The sequence below is a fragment of the Gavialis gangeticus genome, unplaced genomic scaffold (assembly GCF_001723915.1).
Source record: "Gavialis gangeticus isolate Ggan-Ray unplaced genomic scaffold, GavGan_comp1, whole genome shotgun sequence".
Classification (NCBI taxonomy): Eukaryota; Metazoa; Chordata; order Crocodylia; family Gavialidae; genus Gavialis; species Gavialis gangeticus.
This window is the reverse complement of record NW_017729033.1, coordinates 77088411-77107814: the sequence shown is the minus strand read 5'-3', so window position 1 is coordinate 77107814 and position 19404 is coordinate 77088411. Positions and strand designations below refer to the sequence as shown.

Here is a 19404-nt window from a genome sequence, read left to right as displayed (position 1 = left end):
GCCCGGGCCGAGCCGGGCCGGAGGCGGGGGCAGGGGCGGGGGCGGCGGTCCTAACCTCCTTCTTCTTCTGGCCGCCCCCGAGCGGCGCGCAGAGCAGCAGCAGGAGGAGCGGGAGCGGCGCGAGGCGCTGCAGGACGCTACCGGCCGGCAGGTGCCAGCGCCCGGGCGCCTGTGCTCCCCACGCCATGTTGTGCCCCCGCAGAGCACCTGCGACCCCCGCGTCGTCCCGCGGATTGGGCCGCGGCGCTGGCCAATCAGGAGCGGCCCGCAGCGCAAAGGCGTCTGGGAATGGTAGTTCCCCACCCACTCCTCGGTAGCCAGCGGGTCACTTGCGAGGCCTCCAGAGGGAAGTGGGGGGTGGGGCTCCCTGAGGGGCACCTGCCTGCGACCGGCTGCAGCGCCCGGAGGGCCCAGGGCAGTGCCCGCCTGTCCTGGACTCTGCGCAGCTGGGCCGGTAAAAGACCCTGCCCGCTGCAGAGGATGAAGCTCAGCCCCGGGCCTGGGACAGGGACACAGCCCGTGGGGCAGCAGGACTGACCAGCATGACAAGCCAGGGGCCCTAGGGCCTTGGACCTGACAGTCCCAAACCACCCTGCCCCTGACTTCTCCCCCACTGCCTGCAGCCTTGCTGACTCCTCCTGGCTGCACCACCCGCTCCCCTCTAAGCGCAGTCCCCATTCCCGGTGCTGTAACTGACCCCCGTTCCAGCAGGAATGGGCCGCTACCCCTGCACGAGCTCCCCCAGCTCCACCGCTGTGAATCTGCACCGTGAGCAGCACAAAGAAACTTAGAGCTGTGATTTTCCCAGGTGGGCTTTTGGCAGGTTGCACTGTCTTCAGGAACAGTTGGGCGGGCAGGCAGAAAATGTACAAGCAACGCTTTCCGAAGTGTGCATGGCCACCTCCGTTAATGGGGTGTCTCTAGAAAGAAGAGGGAGTACTGAGGTGTTCTTAGTGCTTACAATCGTAAATAGGAAAAGCTCTAACAAATGGGACCCTTATGCAAACTGAGAGACTGCTGTCCTATGGAAATTCAACCTTAGTTCAATTGCACACACAACTTAATGTTACTGAAGTTAAGAACATTAAGGAACGCTGCAAACATTAGGCAATGCAAGTACTAAAGTTCCCTGTACATCCCAAACGTGGGCCCCTCATGTTACAATACAGTCTTCAAATACATGAATATATGGTACTTTTCCCTTACAAAACCTATTCTTCTGCTAGTGCACAGGAAAGGAAGACGTGAAGTTGCTAATCAACAGTTACTTAGTATTTTCTTTCTACTTGTTGTTCAGTGTCTTTCTTGAGAGATTAGAGAGAAAAGTATCACAAATGTTGGGTGCCTGGTTTGAGAGGCCTAGGACATGGTATTTCATAATCTTCCATTGACTTCTGTTGGTGCTATGAGAATCTGGTACTTTTGCAAATACAATAGAACCGAGACCATGCATGTTCAGGTGGTTCACAACCTACTTAAGAGCTTTCCTAGGAGAGTGTTGCTGGACAGCTCCCAGTGGTGTTTCCCTGAACTTAAGGGACTGTTAAAGAGGGGGCTGGAGATAGCTGGAATCACACAAGCAGTGCTCCACACCTACAGCTCAGAAAACTCCCTGGACCACTTCCTACCTATGTAGTCTTCTGGGCATCTACATACCTTTCAGCGACAGCCCCCTGTAATGTATTGGTCTTTCACTCTCAGCTATCTCCAACCTGGGTACACCTTTTTCTGCCCTGCCAAGAGCAATGGGTATTGTGGATATTTCTGACTGGTGGGACATGAGATGTGCATTACTATGAAACTGTTGCTAGCATGTTACTGCCCTAAATGGCCCTGGACTAGACAGGTAAAGGTATCCACCTCCTGATCTGTCATATTGGTACCAGAAATGGAATGTGGTTCTGACAAACCAAGATTTGTTTTACACAGACACCAGCCTGGAGAACAAACCATAGCTCTGATTTTCCCCTAGATCAGGGGTGGGCAAAATGCATCCTGCAGGCCAGATTCAGCCTATGAGGTCATTCTATCCGGCCTGCGGGGCCCCTAAAAAATTTAGAAAGTTAATATTTATCTGCCCTTGGTCCTGTCAAAAATGAAAAGTGGCCCCTCACCTGTGCTGCAGCCACTTGCAGCCCACCTGAGGCTGCCTGTGCCTGCTCTGGACAGCTCCACACAGGCTGTGAGCATCACCTTGTAACTCAGTCCCACTGCCAGCCTGGGCTCACCCATCAGAGTTGCACGTGGTAACAGCATCTACGCCACCCCCCCACCCCGCTTGCCGCACCAGGCAGTGTTTGTCACTGTCATCACTGGGCTGCCCAGCACACGAGCTCCAGGCAGGCAGCAGCAGCCGACACTGCCCAGCATGGCAAGCTGGGGGAGGCCACAGCTGCTGCCACCACACACAGCCCCAATGGGCAAGCCCAGAGCCAGCGCGAGGCCAGGTTACAAGCTGGTGCTGAGCGCAAGGAAAAGCGGCTCCTCACCCACCCCATGGATGGTGCCCCACACTGTAGCTACTTGCAGCCAATGTGGGGCTGCCTGTGCCTGCTCCAGACAGCCCCACGTGGGCTGCAAGCACCTGCAGCAGGGAGCACCAGCCATGGGGCGGGCGAGGGGCCGCTTTTACCCATGCTCAGCACCAGCTTCTTCCCTGCCAGTGAGCAGGGGGTCGGGGCTGTCCACTGCCCCCCACCTGTACAGTGGGCCTGGGGGGCACTGGGAGTGAGTGGGTGGGGAGCTAGCAGGAGCACGGGGCCCACACCAGTGTCCCAGGGCCAGTGCCAGCGGGGCCCAGAGCAAGGTGGCAGGAACGCAGAGTCCCAGCCGGCAGAGGCTCTATGAAGCCAGGCCAGCTCCCCCCTTGCCCAGCCTGGCTGCACAAACCCCTGCCAACCTGTGCCCCGCTTTGGGCCCCACTGGTGCTGGCCATGGAACATTGGTCCCAATATGGTGACCAGGAGACGGGGCACCTGTCAAGGGGCAGGGCTACCCATGTGGCTCTCGACAGCCTGCCAAAACTGGGTAAGCAACCCTCCACCCAAAATAATTGCCTGCCCATGCCCTAGATGTTCCCTGTCACTTAAGACCTTGCTCATCTACTGCTTGACACCAATTACCCTTCCTGGGGAACAAAACACTATTTATGAAAAAGTTATTTAGATTAGTGTAAGCCTAGCTCATGCATGAAATGAATTTTGCTACAAACATGCAAGTAGAGAAGACAAAAGGTAAGTAGTCTACCCATTTTCAAATGAGCAGGGAGATTGAGGAGATAGAGGACAACAGTCTGTAGAAATTAACCCTGCCAGAATTAGCTTGAAACCAATTTTAGGTAATGGGGTAAGAAAGCATTAGTCTACACTATGCTTTTATCAACAGGGTGGGGGGGGGGCGTGTTTTTGTTTTTGTTTTTTTTCCAGATGGCTCTCAAACTGTCTTAGAAAATATGCACATGAAAATCTTGCATAGGGAGGAATTAAGAGATAAAAACTGAAAGCACAAGGAAGATGAGGGTTTAGTGTTACAAATTTGGGAAAGGAGATTTTGGGGCGAGTAAGAAAGGTAGATACTTTGTAGGGGAAGGAAGCCCTTAACCATACGAGTGTCCCTTCTCTGGACCCTCTCCAGGTTATCCACATCCCTCTTAAAGTGTGGCACCCAAAACTGCATGCAGTAATCCAACTGCGGTCTGACCAGTGCCCGATAGAGGGGAAGTATCACCTCCTTGGTTCTGTTTGTCATGATCTGCTGATGCATGATAAAGTGGCATTAGCTTTGTTGATGACTTTGTCACACTGACGACTCATGTTCCTTTTGGAGGACTCTTAGATCCCTTTCCACTTCAATGCTGCTGAGCAGGTCATTTCCTAGGCGGTTGGTGTGTTGGACATTTTTCCTCCCTAGGTGCAGCACTTCGCATTTCTCCCTGTTAAATCGCGTTCTATTGCTTTCTGCCCATTTGTCCAAATCACTAATGAAGACATTGAAGAGTATCGGTCCAAGGACTGAGCCTTGCGGAACCCCACTGCCCACATCCTTCCAGGTCGATACCGACCCATCCACCACCACTCTCTGGGTATGACCCTCTAGCCAATTTACCACCCTTTGGACTGTGTAATCTTCCAAGTCACAGCCTCTTAATTTGTTCACCGGTATGGGATGGGATACCATATAGAAGGCCTTCCTGAAGTCTAAGTAAATGATATCTACCCCTAGTCCCGCATCCAGGTGCTTTGTAACCTGGTCATAAAAAGAAACTAGATTAGTCAGGCATGATCTACCTGCTACGAACCTGGGGTGGTTTCCCCTCAGCATAATTTTTCCTGCTGGGTTCTCACATATGTGAGCCTTAATAATTTTTTTCAAAGACTACCAAAGATGGAGGTGAGACTGACTAGCCTGTAGTTGTCTGGATCCTCCTTCCTCCTCTTCTTGAAAATAAGGACCACATTGGCCCTTTTCCAGTCCTCCGGGACCTGGTGCTTGTGCCACAAGTGCTCAAATATTCTTGCCAGTGGCTGTGCAGTGACATCAGCCAGTGCCTTCAGTACCCTTGGATGGAGTTCATCCAGGCCTGCCAACTTAAATCCATCCAGTCCTTCCAAGTGACTCTGCACCATCTCAGGGTCAACGCTTGGTAGTCTTGGGTTGTCCACATGGATGTTATCACTCACCTTCCTTCTCCACTGGCACAAAGTCCTAATTCTATAGGGTTCTGTATGAGTGATAGAACTCAGGCACCATAGAGAAGCAGGGCTGGAAGGGACATCATCAGATCATCTAATCCGGACCCCTGCTCAAGAAAGGATAATCACTGATTATACTATGCCAGCCAACTCTTGAAAATATCTAGGGATGGAGATTCCACAGCTTCTCTTGGTAGCCTGTTCTGGTGCTTAACCACCCTCATAATCAGAAAGTTAACCAACATACCTTTCCTCTGGTTAAATTTGATAGCTGGAAAGACTTTATCTTTAAATAAAGAGGACTGAGGACAAATACATTTCAGGTGTCACCCTAAAGGGCACTGTTGGCCAAAAGCATCCAGCATTGTATACATGAATGGAATCTGTATAAACAACTCACCAAAGAACAATATTTACTGAAGAATGTGTAAACGCTATTTTATTTTTTTAGGTTTAAATAACAATAAAACATGCACACAAAAGCTTTAAGTGCCATAACAAGAAGTTAGGTTTAAAGTGACAAATAATAATTATCCAGTAGAATGCATTACCATGTAGACATAATGGTATAACTTAGCTAGTTAGGAAAGAAGAGCCAAATAGTTCCTTTAAGCAACCTCAAGGAACATACCTGCACCATTTTTCCAAACTCCAATCAAATGAATACCATTTGCATCCTCGCTATAATGTAACCAAGTTCAAACTATTTCAGATCAAAAGTCAAGGAGTAAATTCCAGATAATGGTATCTACATTAAGGATGCCTTCCCAGTTCTCCCCCTTTCTTTATAATAAGGGAGGTCTAGCTCAGAAACTTTGAACTATAGCCACAGCAGTATCTCTTGTGGAGAGAAAAAGACTCTCTTTTAGGCGGATTCCAAAACATTTATGGCTTTATAGGTTATTAAACTCCACCTAGAGACCAACAGGTAACCTGTGAAGGTCACTAAGTATGGGTAACATGCATTCTGAGCAAAACATTGTTCTGCTGACCACTGGTAGAGGCATTCTCAACCTCAAAGGGACCCTTGGATGCTAAAATGCTCAGAATATTAATCTTCACCACAAACAGACTTTAGAAACCAGTTAACCCTTGCAGTTCCCATGGACCATTGTTCTAATGTAACAATTAACAATCCTTGTCATTCCTGTTTCATAATTTTTAACATTTTCTAATAAAGTTAAATCTATTCTCCCACTAGCCAATTTCTAAAAGCAAATTTCTAAATATAATTCTCTAGCCATCACTCCTAAGTGAATGTTATTTATATAAACACAGGTGAATTCTGATGTAGACCATAATGCCTTGGAGGGGAAAGAGAATATTAAGTCACCCTACACAAAGATTGCAGGGGTGATATAAATATTACAAGGATTCAGGGGAAAAATTAGGAGGCTGGAAGAAATGCTAGGAGCGCCAGGTGAATAGCAACGTCTATTTTACTGGCCTGATGTTTTGTTTAGATACCAAAAAGTATAATTTGTATAATGTCTGCAACCAGGCAAATCTTTGATCTAGCAAGAAGTGTTATCACTGCATTGTGATGTATATAGACGGAATCAGGACAAATATTTGTTACTATGAAAAATGTGTTATCAGTTCCCTGTCTTGATGTTTTTATTCTGATTTGATTCGGGGGTTGTTTGATTGCTTATTAATTCTGTGGGTTTGGGTTTTTTTCCTTAATGCTATACTGAAATGTACTTTACCAGTAAGCAAAGGCATGACAGCTATAATATTAAATCAATGTAGAAATTGTTTTCAGTAGAAATTGAAAGTTGGAGGTATACAACGTTTATTGCACTTTATTACCATTCAAGAATATTGGAGTTGGAAAAGAGAAACCAAACTCAGAATTTCTGTAATAAGTCCACAATGAGCCACAGAGTCATGCTCAGAAAACCACCTAATATTAATTCTGCCCTATCATAATACAACAATACACAATCCCCAGATTAACTCAAAACATATTTTATATTTTGTACTCAGGAAGTATGCATGTTAAGTTGGACAGCTTTAAATGAGATAAGTTAGTTAAAAGAATGATAGTAGAGCTATTGACTTGATTTATGGACCAGCTGTCTAACTCCTACCCATGAACATCTGGCCTGGAAAGTTATTTGACATTTTTTAATGTTGGTAAATAACAGCACAATAAAATCTGAAGTCTATGACTATGGACATCTGTAATTTAAAAAATGTAGTAAGCAGAGGAATGGCATCATAATCTATTTTTATCCAAATAAATGGATTAGCCATATAGTTATGTAAAAAACCAAAAGGTTTGACAAGTGACTTTAATACCAAAGGATATTTTAAGGATGAAGATTTGCTTATGTATTAACTTCTGACTCTAAGCAGAGAACTATAGCAAAAGGTTGTGAATTTGAATGTAATCTTCCTTGAGTTTATGGAGATATAATATATACGTTTATTATTTTCAATACCCACACAGAAAGTGAACTGCAGGGGAATGCATTTTGAAGTACAGTTATTACAGCTATTCTTCAAAGATCCCTGAAGCATTACAAGCTATTTAGTTGCACTACTTGATAACTGTTTAGTGTAGTCGACTGTTGTTTTCTCTTTTGAAATAAGGGCTTTGCATTTTATTTTCTGCTGTTAATCATATAAATGTTATGGGAAATTTAACAGAAAAAGGAGTTTAAGTTGATTGCCAAGTAATTTCATCCAAAAATTGTGGAAATTTATTGTCTTGAAAATGGTAGGTCAGATCTTGATACCTATCTTGATAATTGCCATGCTTCATGCTAAGGCAGGGATGTGACCTAACACTTGTTTAATCATAAAAGATTCTTATTATGCCTTGGGGGATATCATGAGAATGAGCAAAATACACTTATTAAAAATATATATTTTATTAATAAAAGGAAGAAATATAACAATAACACAAAACCAGAACACAATCAGGCAGTAAATAATGTTTACAAGAGCCACAACCTCTTCTGTCTGTATCTCAATGGAAAACTTTCCATAGAAATTAAAAGATGCCTTGCAAGAGCATTGCCAGGAATTACATTTAATTACATATGTCATTGTAATAATTAACGACTATTGAAATGCTATTTATTCTAAAGTATTATTCTCTGCTTCTGGAGAAGAGACATAAAACAGAACATAAATGGGCAAAATGATGTTATTTAAGGATTAATACATGATGCTTCACTTATTGTGGGTAACCTAAATGATGTATAGATGGGTAAGAGTGAATAACCATAACTGTAGTGCTCTGAAACAGAGTATTCTTGAATGGATTAATTTAAGTTGTTCAACTGAAATAGTGATGTATCCTATAAACACACCTTCTTGAAAAACATATCTTGAGACAGGCAAACTAATTCATACGGAGAGTCTCAAACATGAATTCAATTTCAATTTATCATTGTTTACCAAACTTAGCATCTCCTTTTCAGGAGCACACAGTCCAAACAATCTGGGGTTTGATACTTCAAATAAAATAGCATTTTCAATTAAATTATTGTCAGAAAAATGTAAACATAAACTCTTGGAAATGCTTTCATAATCATCATTTACCAAAGATGCTGGAATTTCAATGATGTCGCAGGTTAAGTACAGAAATTCAAAGAGTCCAAGGAGGAAGTACTTTAAGTTTTGCACTTTACATGTCCTAGGTTAGTTTGGACGGGAACAAAACAGACCTTCCACCTTCCACAAGGGGTGGAAGCAAAATACCTGCACTGGCTGAGGCCAGCAAGCTGGTGGGTGATTAAGCACACCTCCCAGCAGCTAGGCCACCCTGTTTAGCTGGCCTGGCCCTCTCCCCAGACCTGCCTCCCCCTTCAGTGGTCAGCTTTCAACAGCAGCCAGGCAGCGCACCCCCACCTCTGCTGGCTGGCTCATGGAGGAGGGTCTGGGCCTGTGCAGGAGGAGAACCTGTTCCCCCACCAGTGCACCAAGCCCAGTGAAAAGCCTCCAAGCCCCAGAGATCATGGCAGCTGTGATCCCCAGGATCCAGGGGGTTTCACGCACCCTTGAGCCCTAGGGATCATGGCTGCCATGATCCCTAGAGCTTGGGGTTGTGTGAAAACCTCAGGCCCTAAGAAATGCAGCTGCTGTGATCCCAAAGGCTTAGGGGTGTGTGAAACCCTCAGACCCTGGGGATCACGGCTGTCATGATTGTGCTTGGGGGTTTTTCACTAGACACAGTATAATCTCACCATGGAGAGCAGATGACCCTGCTGCATGGGCCTGGCCCCATCACCCCTGCATGAGCTAACCAACACATGTTGGGGTGTCACTGCTGCAGCCCAACCCTCACTGAGGATAGATGCAGGCAAGAGCCTGTTAGCAGTGCTGGGCAGTGGCTGGGAGGTCAAGCCTGGCCCCCACTGGGCAGACCCCAGCTGTGGAGGTGGAGGCCAGGACCAGGACGGAGGTGGGGCTCCATTTCCCCTGTGGCTGAAAAGCAGAGGGTGGAGGGGTGGGGAGAGGAGGCAGCAGGGTTAGGGTGAGCAGCCCTGCAGCCCAGCCAAGCCAGGCAGACAAGGGAAAACCTCCCATAGTGCAGGCTTGGCCCCTACTGAGTAGACCCTAGCTGCGGAAGCCAGGGCCAGGTGTGGAGTGGGGGTTAGTTCTCGCCATTGCCCATCCCCTGTGCTGCCACTGGCCAGGCTAGGGAACAGAGGCTTTGCTGCCTCAGCTCTGTGACAGCCTAGGAGTGAGGCCAACCCAGCTCAGCTGGAGCAGACAAAGGGTAGCAGAGGCTAGGTCACCTGCCCTACGAAACAGTGTTAGCGGTGGGCCGGCAAAGCATCCTGGAATGCTGCAGGACTGCAACCTAACTTGATTCAGGAGGAGATCTGGTACTGAAATTTGATAGACTGCTTTAACCTAAATCAATTATGTCTGATACTACATGGGTCCAGGTCTATCTTAGACCAGGTGCCACCATTTTGAACCCAGTCTATGTGCACTGAACTTCTGTTCTGTTACAGGTTTAGACCAGTTTCTGATCACTTATCCTGTTTTATATGTAGTTTCAGTCCCTAGCCATAATGTCACAGAAGCAGTAGCAATGTTTGAGTGAAAAGCTACTTCTTGATATGTGGTGTGTCATCTTTCTTTTCTGTTTATACTTTATTTTCAAAGGAGATTAGAGAAACAAAAAGAGATGAGAGTGCTTAGAGCTAATACAAAAATTCAGAAGTAGTTATATTTTACATTTTATTTTATTTTTCTTTCCTAGTTTTACTGAAGGAAAAAGATGCATGCCTTTCAGAGGCATGAGTTAATCTAAATATAAGATGCTATCATTTTTTCCTTGTCTCACCACCTGTATTGTATCATTTAACTAAGAACTTCAGCTCATGACTATGAAATCTATTTTCAGTAGAACTATAAACCTTCAACTTCATGGTCATGTTACTTTTGTCTACGATGCAGAATTTTCCCCCAACATCTTTAGAGTTAGAACTTTAAATCTTTCTTATATTTGCTTAATTTTATGGGCTATACTTTTAGTTCTGTCAAAACTTAGTAGAGGTGAGTTGAACTTTTGTTTCTACAAAACTTCTATTTCCTAAAGAAATAGAAAGACTTTCAGATTTCAAAATATTTTTTTTTTATTCAAAACATTCTTAAAGAGGAAGGTTTTAAAATTACATAGTCAGCAAAATTAGTATTATGTTTCCTTCTTAACTTTCCTTTTATTTATAATTATCTATTATTTCTGAGATTAGAAAATAAGTTAAATAGTCATTAACAGTTTAGGAATTCCTGATCTAATATACCACATTTTCTCACATACAATATATATCAGAATATAATATATTTGTCAAAGGAGCAGAGGCTAATTTTAAGCTGAAAATCTACCTGTTGTTGAAGACTAGTCTCCATGGATGGATCTATGATTTTGAGAAGAGTTATAGTCTCTAAGGCTATGAAATAGGCTGTGATATAGGTGGAAAGACCCAGAATCAGTTATCAGACAGCTAAGAAAGCTAAATTTGATTAATGGAATATGAAGACTGTTAAAAAGGAGAGCAAACTGTTAATGCCTCTGAAGTGAATTCAAATTAGCCATTAAATCAATTGATTCCCTCATCTGCCTAAATAGGAATACCACTGCTGCTGCACTATGAAGTAGGAATTAAAGTAGAGTGTTTCTCCTCTTGTTCCATAATGTTTGTAGAGGCAAACCTTTCACTACCTCATCCTTTTTCTTCGTCCTGTAGAGGATATCCTAAAGAAAAAGATTACATCCACAATCTATTTTAAAAGTCTTAAAAATTCCAAAAGCCTCCAATCTGCACTGTTGTGACCTTTATGTATTTTAACAGGGGCTGGGTTTCCTACTTTAGCCACTATACCTTGTGTACCTTATGAAGCTCATAAGCCCTTACTGTCAGTCCTATGTGGCTCTTAAGTAAATCCCTTAATCTGAGCTGAAGCAAAATTTGCAATCTCTATAATAGAAGAAACATGTAGGTGTGTGTATGTATATGTGTGTGTGTGTATGTATAATACCTTGACTTTAGCAAGGCGTTTGATATGGTCTCCCACAACATTCTTGCAAGCAAGCTAAGGAAGTACAAGTTGGATGAATAGACTGGACTGTAAGGTGGATAGAAAACTGGCTGGATTGTCAGGTTCATAGGGTAGTAATCAATGGCTCAATATCTAGTTGGCAGCCGGCATCAAGTGAAGTGCCATAGGAGTCAGTCCTGGGGTTGGTTTTGTTCAATATCTCCATCAATGACATGAAAGATGTGACAGAGTGCCACCTCAGCAAGTCTGCAGATTACAGCAAGTTGGGGCGTAGTAGTAGATATGCTGAAAGGTACAGCCAGAATTCAGAGAGACCTTGATGCATTGGAGGATTGGACCAAAAGAAGTGTCATGAGGTTCAATAAGGAGAAGTACAAAGTCCTGCACTTAGGACAGAACAATCCCATGCACCAGTACAGGCTGGGGATCAACTGGCTAAGCAGTAGTTCTGCAGAAAAGGTCCTGGGGGTAACAGTGGACAATAAGATGAATATGAGCTAACAGTGTACCCTTGTTGTGAAGAAGGCTAATGGCATACTGGGCTGCATTAGTAGGAACTTTGCCAGCAGATCAATGGAAGTGATTCTTCCCCACTATTCAGCATCGGTGAGGCCACAGCTGGAATACTCCCTCCAGTTTTCAGGTCCCTGCTAGAGAAAGGTTGTGGACAAATTGGAGAGAATCTAGTAGACGGCAACACAAATGGTTAGAGAGCTGAGGCACATGACTTATGAGGAGAGGCTGAGGGAACTAGGCTTATTTAGCCTGGAGAAGAGAAAATGGAGGAAGAATTTAATAACAGCCTTCAACTACCTGATGGTCGGTTCCAAAGAGGATGGAGCTAGACTGTTCCCCTTAGCAGCAGCAGTTGAAACAGAACAAAGAACAATGGTCTTAAGTTGCAGGAAGGGAAGTTTAGGTTAGATATTAGGAAGAACTCTTTCATTAGGAGGGTAATAAAGTACTGGAATAGGTTACCCACAGTGGAATTTCCATCCTTTAAGGTTTTTAACACCAACCTAGACAAAGCCTTGGCTGGAATGATCTACTTGGGGATGATCCTGCTTTGAGTAGGGGGTTGGACTAGATGACCTCCTGAGGTCCCTTACAACCCTAATTTTCTATGATTCTATGCATGTATATATGTATATGTGAGTTAAAATGTAACAGAAAACTGTTTTTCAGATAGAGTTGTAACCCTCCAAGGTTGTGGTTAATATTGTCTTTGCAGTTTTTAGAGGATAGTCAAAATTTGGCTCATATATGTTAGTGATGAGGACCCTCGGTATGGTTTAATAAATATGTCGTTGCAAACTTAGTAGTTGATCACCTGCTGCTATTTCTTAAAACCGGTTTAATCTTATGGGAGCAAATTGTCACCCTACTGCAGTCTATGATTTTTCTTTGTTGTTACCCATTCTGCTTCAAAAACAAATAAGTTCCACTAATTTAGTAATGAAAATATTCACTCAAGAAATATAGGGTTTTTTTTTTATAAAGACAGATTAAATGCTGGACATCAAGAAACAAAGAATATAGGTAACGTTTATATGATAATGAATTATTTTGGAATGCAGTGACTGAAAAGGACTTCAAAGGCAAGCTACTAACTAAATGAACTTGACTTTCCAGTGTGATATAGTGGCAGAAAGAGCTAACACAAGCAAAGGGGCATTAAGTATTGATAAGTAATCTGAAAAGGGGCTGAACGGGACATCTAGTGTCATCTATAACAGTCTTCCGCATAAGTACAGGGTTCACTATTTCTTAATATTATTGATTCATGTTGAATTTATGACTCAGTATATTCTCCAGCTCCTTCTCCCCAGTGTTAAAACCAGGACAGCTATAGTGGATTTTGTATTCATGTATTTGGCTTTTCTTCCCCATATGCAATCCTTTACATTTTTCTTTGAATTTTCTTTTCTTGTCTGTAGCTCAAGTCTTCAGTTTATCAGAGTCTTTTGAACCTTAATCCTGTGCTCCAAATTGTTTGCAATGCCCCCCACCCCACTAGGTGTTAGCATTGGATCTATGACCCAGATACCTTGTTCTGGATGGAACTTACCCTTCAAACCAACTATGACTTCTCCATTTAATAACAGGCAAATTTTATTGATACAAAGTGATAGCAGATAGGAATAATGCAGGCAAGACAAACATAATAACCTCCTCAATTCTATATTTACCAGTCCTAGGGCTGTCATAGAGCCCTCGTACTGATACAACTGACCAGTACAAGGGCTTCATCCTGTGGTTCTGTCTTGAATGTCAGATGTAAGCAGCCTGGAGGTTGAAGGCAGAGTGCCCTCATGGTTTGGGCAAGATGGGCCAGTGGTGTGCCCTCTGTTCATGGTGGCCTCAGGTTTCCCCTGCAGGGGCCCTTTGCTATTCTGAAATGTCTCCTTTTCTATCCTTTCTCTCCTCTGATGACTCTTCATTCCAGGGCATCATTGATTGGATTCCCTATGGTCATCACAGTGTCCACTTTCTGTCCTGTCAGAATATTCCTTTGTTTCCCAAACCTGTCACATGCACACATCTTAATTAGGTCATTTACCGGTCTCCTAGTTTGGTCCATCCACAAAAACCAGAAATCCCAAGGGCTCTGCAGTTGGTCACTATGACCTGGCTGCAGCAGAGTCCCTTACCTCACATTATGAGTGATCAGGGAACAGTGTAGAACACTTTGAATTTCCCAGCCTATTTATGCCTGCTCCAGACACAGGGGCCTTGAACAAAATTTTGTCACAAACAGGCTTTTAAAAACCAATTAACCCTATGTTCTATTGCATATCTACTTTAACTGTAAGCCAGTTCCTAAAGGCAAACCTCTAAATATAATTTTCTAGTCATCACCAGGTTTGTCATATAAAAATTTATTAGAATACTCTCTATTTCTTTATCCAAGTAATTAATAAAATTGTTAAACGACAATAGACCTAGAACAAACCACTATTGAACCCACTTGTGATATCTTCATTTATGGTTATTCTTTGCTTGCAGTAATACAAAAAAAATTGTGTAATTCTATCTAGCCTGCATCTTCCCAGTTTAGTTATAAGAATTGCTTGTGGAACTGTGCAAAATCCCCCAAAGCAGAACTCAGTAAATGATATTCCATGCTATATGCAATTTGTGAGATAAGTACTAGAATAGCTTGCTTAGTTCTGGCATCTACATTTTTAAATTTTTATTTAAAATTGGAAAGAACTCAGAAGAGAGTAACAAGATTAATTTGAGTTCTGATACCTACCTCACAGTAAGAGACTAAGGCCCATGCCAGATGTGCCAGTGAAGATGTCATAGATTCTGAACCACACAGTTGTGCTTCCTGCTATGCCATCATGATCCTGGGTTCCGCCTGTACCAGAAGGTAGCAAGCTCTCACAGCTGAGGGCCCCATCAGCTGATCTGGGCTCCCAAATACAGAAGTGTACAATGTGTCCCCCTGGAGCCCCATCAGCTCACAGGGTTTCCAGCAATAGGGACACACCCTGAAGCTGGGACCCTCGTTCTGCCTACATGATTACTTAAGATGTAATAGAAACCAGCCCCAAAGTTATTACACATTTCTTTTATGTAATACCTTTCTAGCTTATCCCTTCTTTTATCACACCATTAATTGCATTAATGTGTGGTTGGTAACAACTTAAGACATAAGTAACTGGTTAATCACATCTTAACTGTAACATATGCCAGGGGCCTAATATAAGTTAATATTTAATTATCCATGAGAAAGGCATACGGCAAGAGGATCCTGATGTACAAGTACCTACAAAAAGAGTTTTCTGATGGTAGAAAGCTTTTCAATTTACAATATACACTCATAGAAAGAGTCTATAGCTTCAGTTTCCAGAAGCTAAGATTCATTCTAGAAATAAGGTGCAAATTTTTATCAGTGATAACTGTTTAATTGAACTGACATAGAGCCATAATAGAGTCTTCTTCATGTGAAGTCTTTAAATCAAGCCTGGAAATCATTTTGAAAGATATTCTCTACCTGAGGCATAAGTGAAACAGGAATGTCTGTATTACATTTCATGCATTTGTGTTTGAGAAGGGAATCAAAATAGATGGTCAAAATGGTCCCTTTCTGGCCATAAAATCTACAGATCTAAAGCTATGCATTTTTAATGTAAGGTGTAATAAATTAATTTGTTTTTACATTAATGGATGACTTTACCTCCCTCCTCCAAACATTCAGGCTCAAAACACTGAAAACACAAGACAGTTTAATAAAAAGCTGGCAGAGTAGGAACTGAAGGGATGATTTTCTTTCTTTGACTGAAATTTAAAATCATTCATTAGGTTGTATTTGTAAAACATGTCTGAAGATTTATGACAAATCAAATAATTTTGAGGCATAACCTCATCATCCATGCACTTTCATGTATTTCTAAGTATAAAAGAGATGTCAGACTTGTTTTCTGTTGCTTTGGGCTGTATTCATGATCTTATAAAATATAGTCCAATCTACAAAAGTTTGTGATATCCCCTCTACCTGTTTCAGGTATTGCATAATTAACTGGTTAATTGCACAATTACTCGGAGACCAGCTACATATGGAAAGTAGCTATCACACAATAAAAAGCTCCAACCAGCTATAAAGTTGCATCTTGATGTGTACTAATTTTATGGATGGTTGCTATTGAGCTTTACTTTCCATGTGTAGGGTCTTCCTTCTGGCTGGGAGCCCTGTCAGCTGATAGGATTGGGTTCCCCCTACACCAACAATAAAGTGCATGGGATCTAATGCACAATTGTCTAAATTGTGCATTAGATCCCATCATGCCATTATTTTCCTGATGTAGAGGGGGCCTGAGTGTACCCATGTTCAGTGGACAACATTTACAGGTTAGATAATTAATTTATTATCATATCTGTGATATAGAATTTTCCAGCCTAATTACAAAGAGTAGCATGGATATTATAGTAAAGGGAAATATTACAATGCACTATATAATCCATTTAATTGTGGGTGGAGAGTGAGACATAATACAGACTACCTAAAACAACGTATGGACTCCAGTGGACAAAACCTTAGAATAGGAGAAATTCTGATCTCCTTTTGTAAAACAAGCAAGAATTATGAATTACATCTATTTATCGGGTACCTAATCCACATGGAAAAACTCCCATTGATGTAGACAGAATTTGGATAAAATCTCCAAGGTATGATCCTATGAACATTATAATCTTGCAAAAAGTCACACCAGTACCAAACTTTATAAGGTTCATGGGGATTATTAGATATTCAGGATACAACCTATTCTATATGGTAGAAAGATTAGTTAAATTAACTATTTCAATACAAAATGAGTTAAAAGGTAATTTTATGCACAACAGGGCTTGACGACTGTACTTAAGTGAACATGTAGATTTTATAGACTTTAGGGCTGGAAGGGACCTCAGAAGATCATCGAATCCAGCCCCCTGCCCCAGAGGCAGGAAGTCAGCAGGGTCATAGGATCCCAGCAAGATAAACATCCAAATGTTTCTTCAAGGTGTTCAAAGTAGGTGCTTGAACCACCTCCGACGGCAGGCTGTTCCAAACCTTGGGGGCTAAAACAGTAAAGAAGTTCTTCCTTATGTCCAGCCTGAAATGGTCATGGAGGAGTATGTGACCATTCAATCTTGTCATCCCTTTGGGGTGCCCTGGTGAACAGACATTCCCCCAGATCCTGGTGAACACCGCTGATAAACTTATAGGAGGCCATCAGATCACCCCTAAGCCTACGCTTTTCCAGGCTGAAGAGTTCCATAGCTCTCAGCCTCTCATCATAAGGTCTGTTTTCCTGACCTCTTATCATGCATGTGGCTCTCCTCTGGACTCTCTCAAGCTTCTCCACATCCTTTTTGAATTGTGGAGCCCAAAACTGGATGCAGTACTTCAGCTCACCAAGGCTGAATACAATGGGAGAATGATATCCTGGGATTTGCTTGAGAAGCATCTATGGATGCAAGTCAGCATTTGTTCGCTTTACTAGCCCTAGCATGTCACAGGCTGGCTAGGCGCTGTGAGTGTATCAGCTGTGTTCGGAATCAAGGAGGCGAGTTGGGAGTGAAGTAAAGGCAAATTAACTTATAGCTTAGCATACAACAGTTAACAGAAAGGTTAATGCAACAAGCAGATAGTACAGTAATAAAGAGCTAATAGTGAATGATAACAACAGATAGACAGAATGACAGAGTTCCCACATGGGGTTGGCAACTTATTGCCAGTCCCTCTATGCCAGATGAGAGCCAAGCTGTTCCAGCGAAGTCAGGCATCCCCGATAATGTTGTCCAAGGGGTCACCAGGAAGGTCTCTTGGTCAGGATCTGGTCCTCACTCACACTGGGAGTTCGGGGTCCAGGCTTGGTACAGCGTTTGTCCTTCTGTCCCGTCCTTCATACTGGTCACCTGACATATGTGCTTCTTTATACCTTATCTTATGCTAATCTGTTGGCTTTAGAGCCACTCACAATCTTGCCCTATAGCTCTTACCCTATGGGATCAAAAGGTATTAGAAATTATCATGAAAGTTTACCACCTGAACTCGGGTTCACCCAATAAGCAAATTAAACCAACCTACTTTGAGGTTTGAAATTAGCATTACTCTGCTCTTAGTTTCTTATTCCTGGATTCCTTGGAATATGCTAATTATATTAGGTGATCAGATCTCGTTATGGTTTGACCTTTAAAAAACCTGTTAGATCAGCTAATTTTGTAGTTCTGCTTATTTTAGGGGCTCAGTGGTCCCATGATTAGTGCAAATAGTTAGATTCAATGCTTAGGTTAAATTGTAAACAGACAAATTCCACTTGCAGGTTGCAAACATACAAGCTTTGAATTAGCTAATCTTAACTGCTTAGACTATTGCCTGAATGCCTCCAAGAACATATATTTATTGCTCATGATAGTAACCCCTCTGGTTCTGGCTACCACAAGCATCACATTGAAGGCTCATGTTCATCTTGTGGTCAATCACGACCCCCAAGTCCCTTTTGTCTGTAGTGCTAGCCAGCATAGCACTGCTGAGCATATAAGCATGATGCAGGTTTTTCTTCCCAAGGTGGAGAACCTTGTATTTTTCAGTGTTAAACACGATCAGGTTCTTGTCTGCCCAGTTCCTTAGCCTGTTAAGGTCAGCCCGGATCGTGCTTCTTTCCTCAGGTGTAGATGCTTTACCCCAATATTTGGTGTCATCAGTGAACTTGGCGAGTCTGCTTTTGATGCCAATGTCCACATCATTAATGAAGGCGTTGAATAATATAGGCCCAAGGACAGAGCCTTGAGGGACCTCACTAGTCACAGCACACCATGACAATTGACTTTCATCAATCACCACCCTCTGGGTCTGACCATGGAGCCAATTGCCCAGCCAGCAGATCGTGGTGAAGCCAAAGCCACAGTTGGCCAGTTTTGCTAAAAGAAGATCATGGGATACCAGATTGAAGTCTTTTTTAAAGTCAAGATATATGACATCAATCTCTTCCCCCTTGTCCAGGTGATAGGTCACCTGGTCATAAAAGGAAATAAGATTGGTTCAGCAGTACCTACCCATGACAAACCCATGCTGACTATCCCTCAGGATTTTGCCATCAGCAAGTCTGTTAAGAATGGCCTCTTTGATAATCTTTTCTAGGACCTTCCCAAGCAGAGAGGTCAGGCTGATGGGCCTCTAGTTTGCTGTATCCACTTTCCTCCCTTTCATGAAGATAGGTACCACATTGGCCTTCTTCCAATCTTCGGGCACTTCATCTGAGCATGAAGAGTTCTTGAAGATCCGTGCCAGGGGCTGAGCTATGATGCTCACCAGCTTGTTGAGTACCCTGGAGTGTAAGCTGTCAGGGCCGGCTGACTTGAAGGTATCCAGCCTCTCAAGGTGTTCCTTCACAAGGTCAGCATTGATGGAGGGTAAGGAATCTCCCTCATGTTGGTAGTTAACTGTCCCATCTGGTTTAGCAGGGGTCCAATGTTGCCCTTGCTTTTCCTTCGGCTCCCCACATATCTAAAAAAGGACTTTTTATTGTCCTTGATACTTGTAGCTAGTTGGAGTTCAGTCACAGCCTTGGCTTTTCTGGTTTGCTCTCTGCAGGTTTGGACCAGTGCAGAATATTCCTTCTTGGAGGTGGATCCCGTCCTCCATCCTTTGTAGGCCTTTCTTTTCAGATGCAAGAGGTCCGCTAGTTCCCTGCAG

The 19404-nt window shown here is 43.1% G+C and overlaps 1 protein-coding gene across 1 annotated transcript in view; it reads right to left on the bottom strand.

Moving 5' to 3' along the window:
- The window catches only part of TUSC3 (tumor suppressor candidate 3), a 362952-nt gene extending 362735 nt beyond the window's left edge, over positions 1 to 217 (bottom strand). Inside the window, exon 1 of the mRNA XM_019526355.1 lies at positions 56 to 217. Within this exon, the coding sequence (XP_019381900.1) occupies positions 56 to 187 (132 nt within the window). The 5' untranslated portion in view covers positions 188 to 217. The remainder of the gene's footprint in view (positions 1 to 55) is intronic.
- Positions 218 to 19404: the final 19187 nt, after the last annotated feature.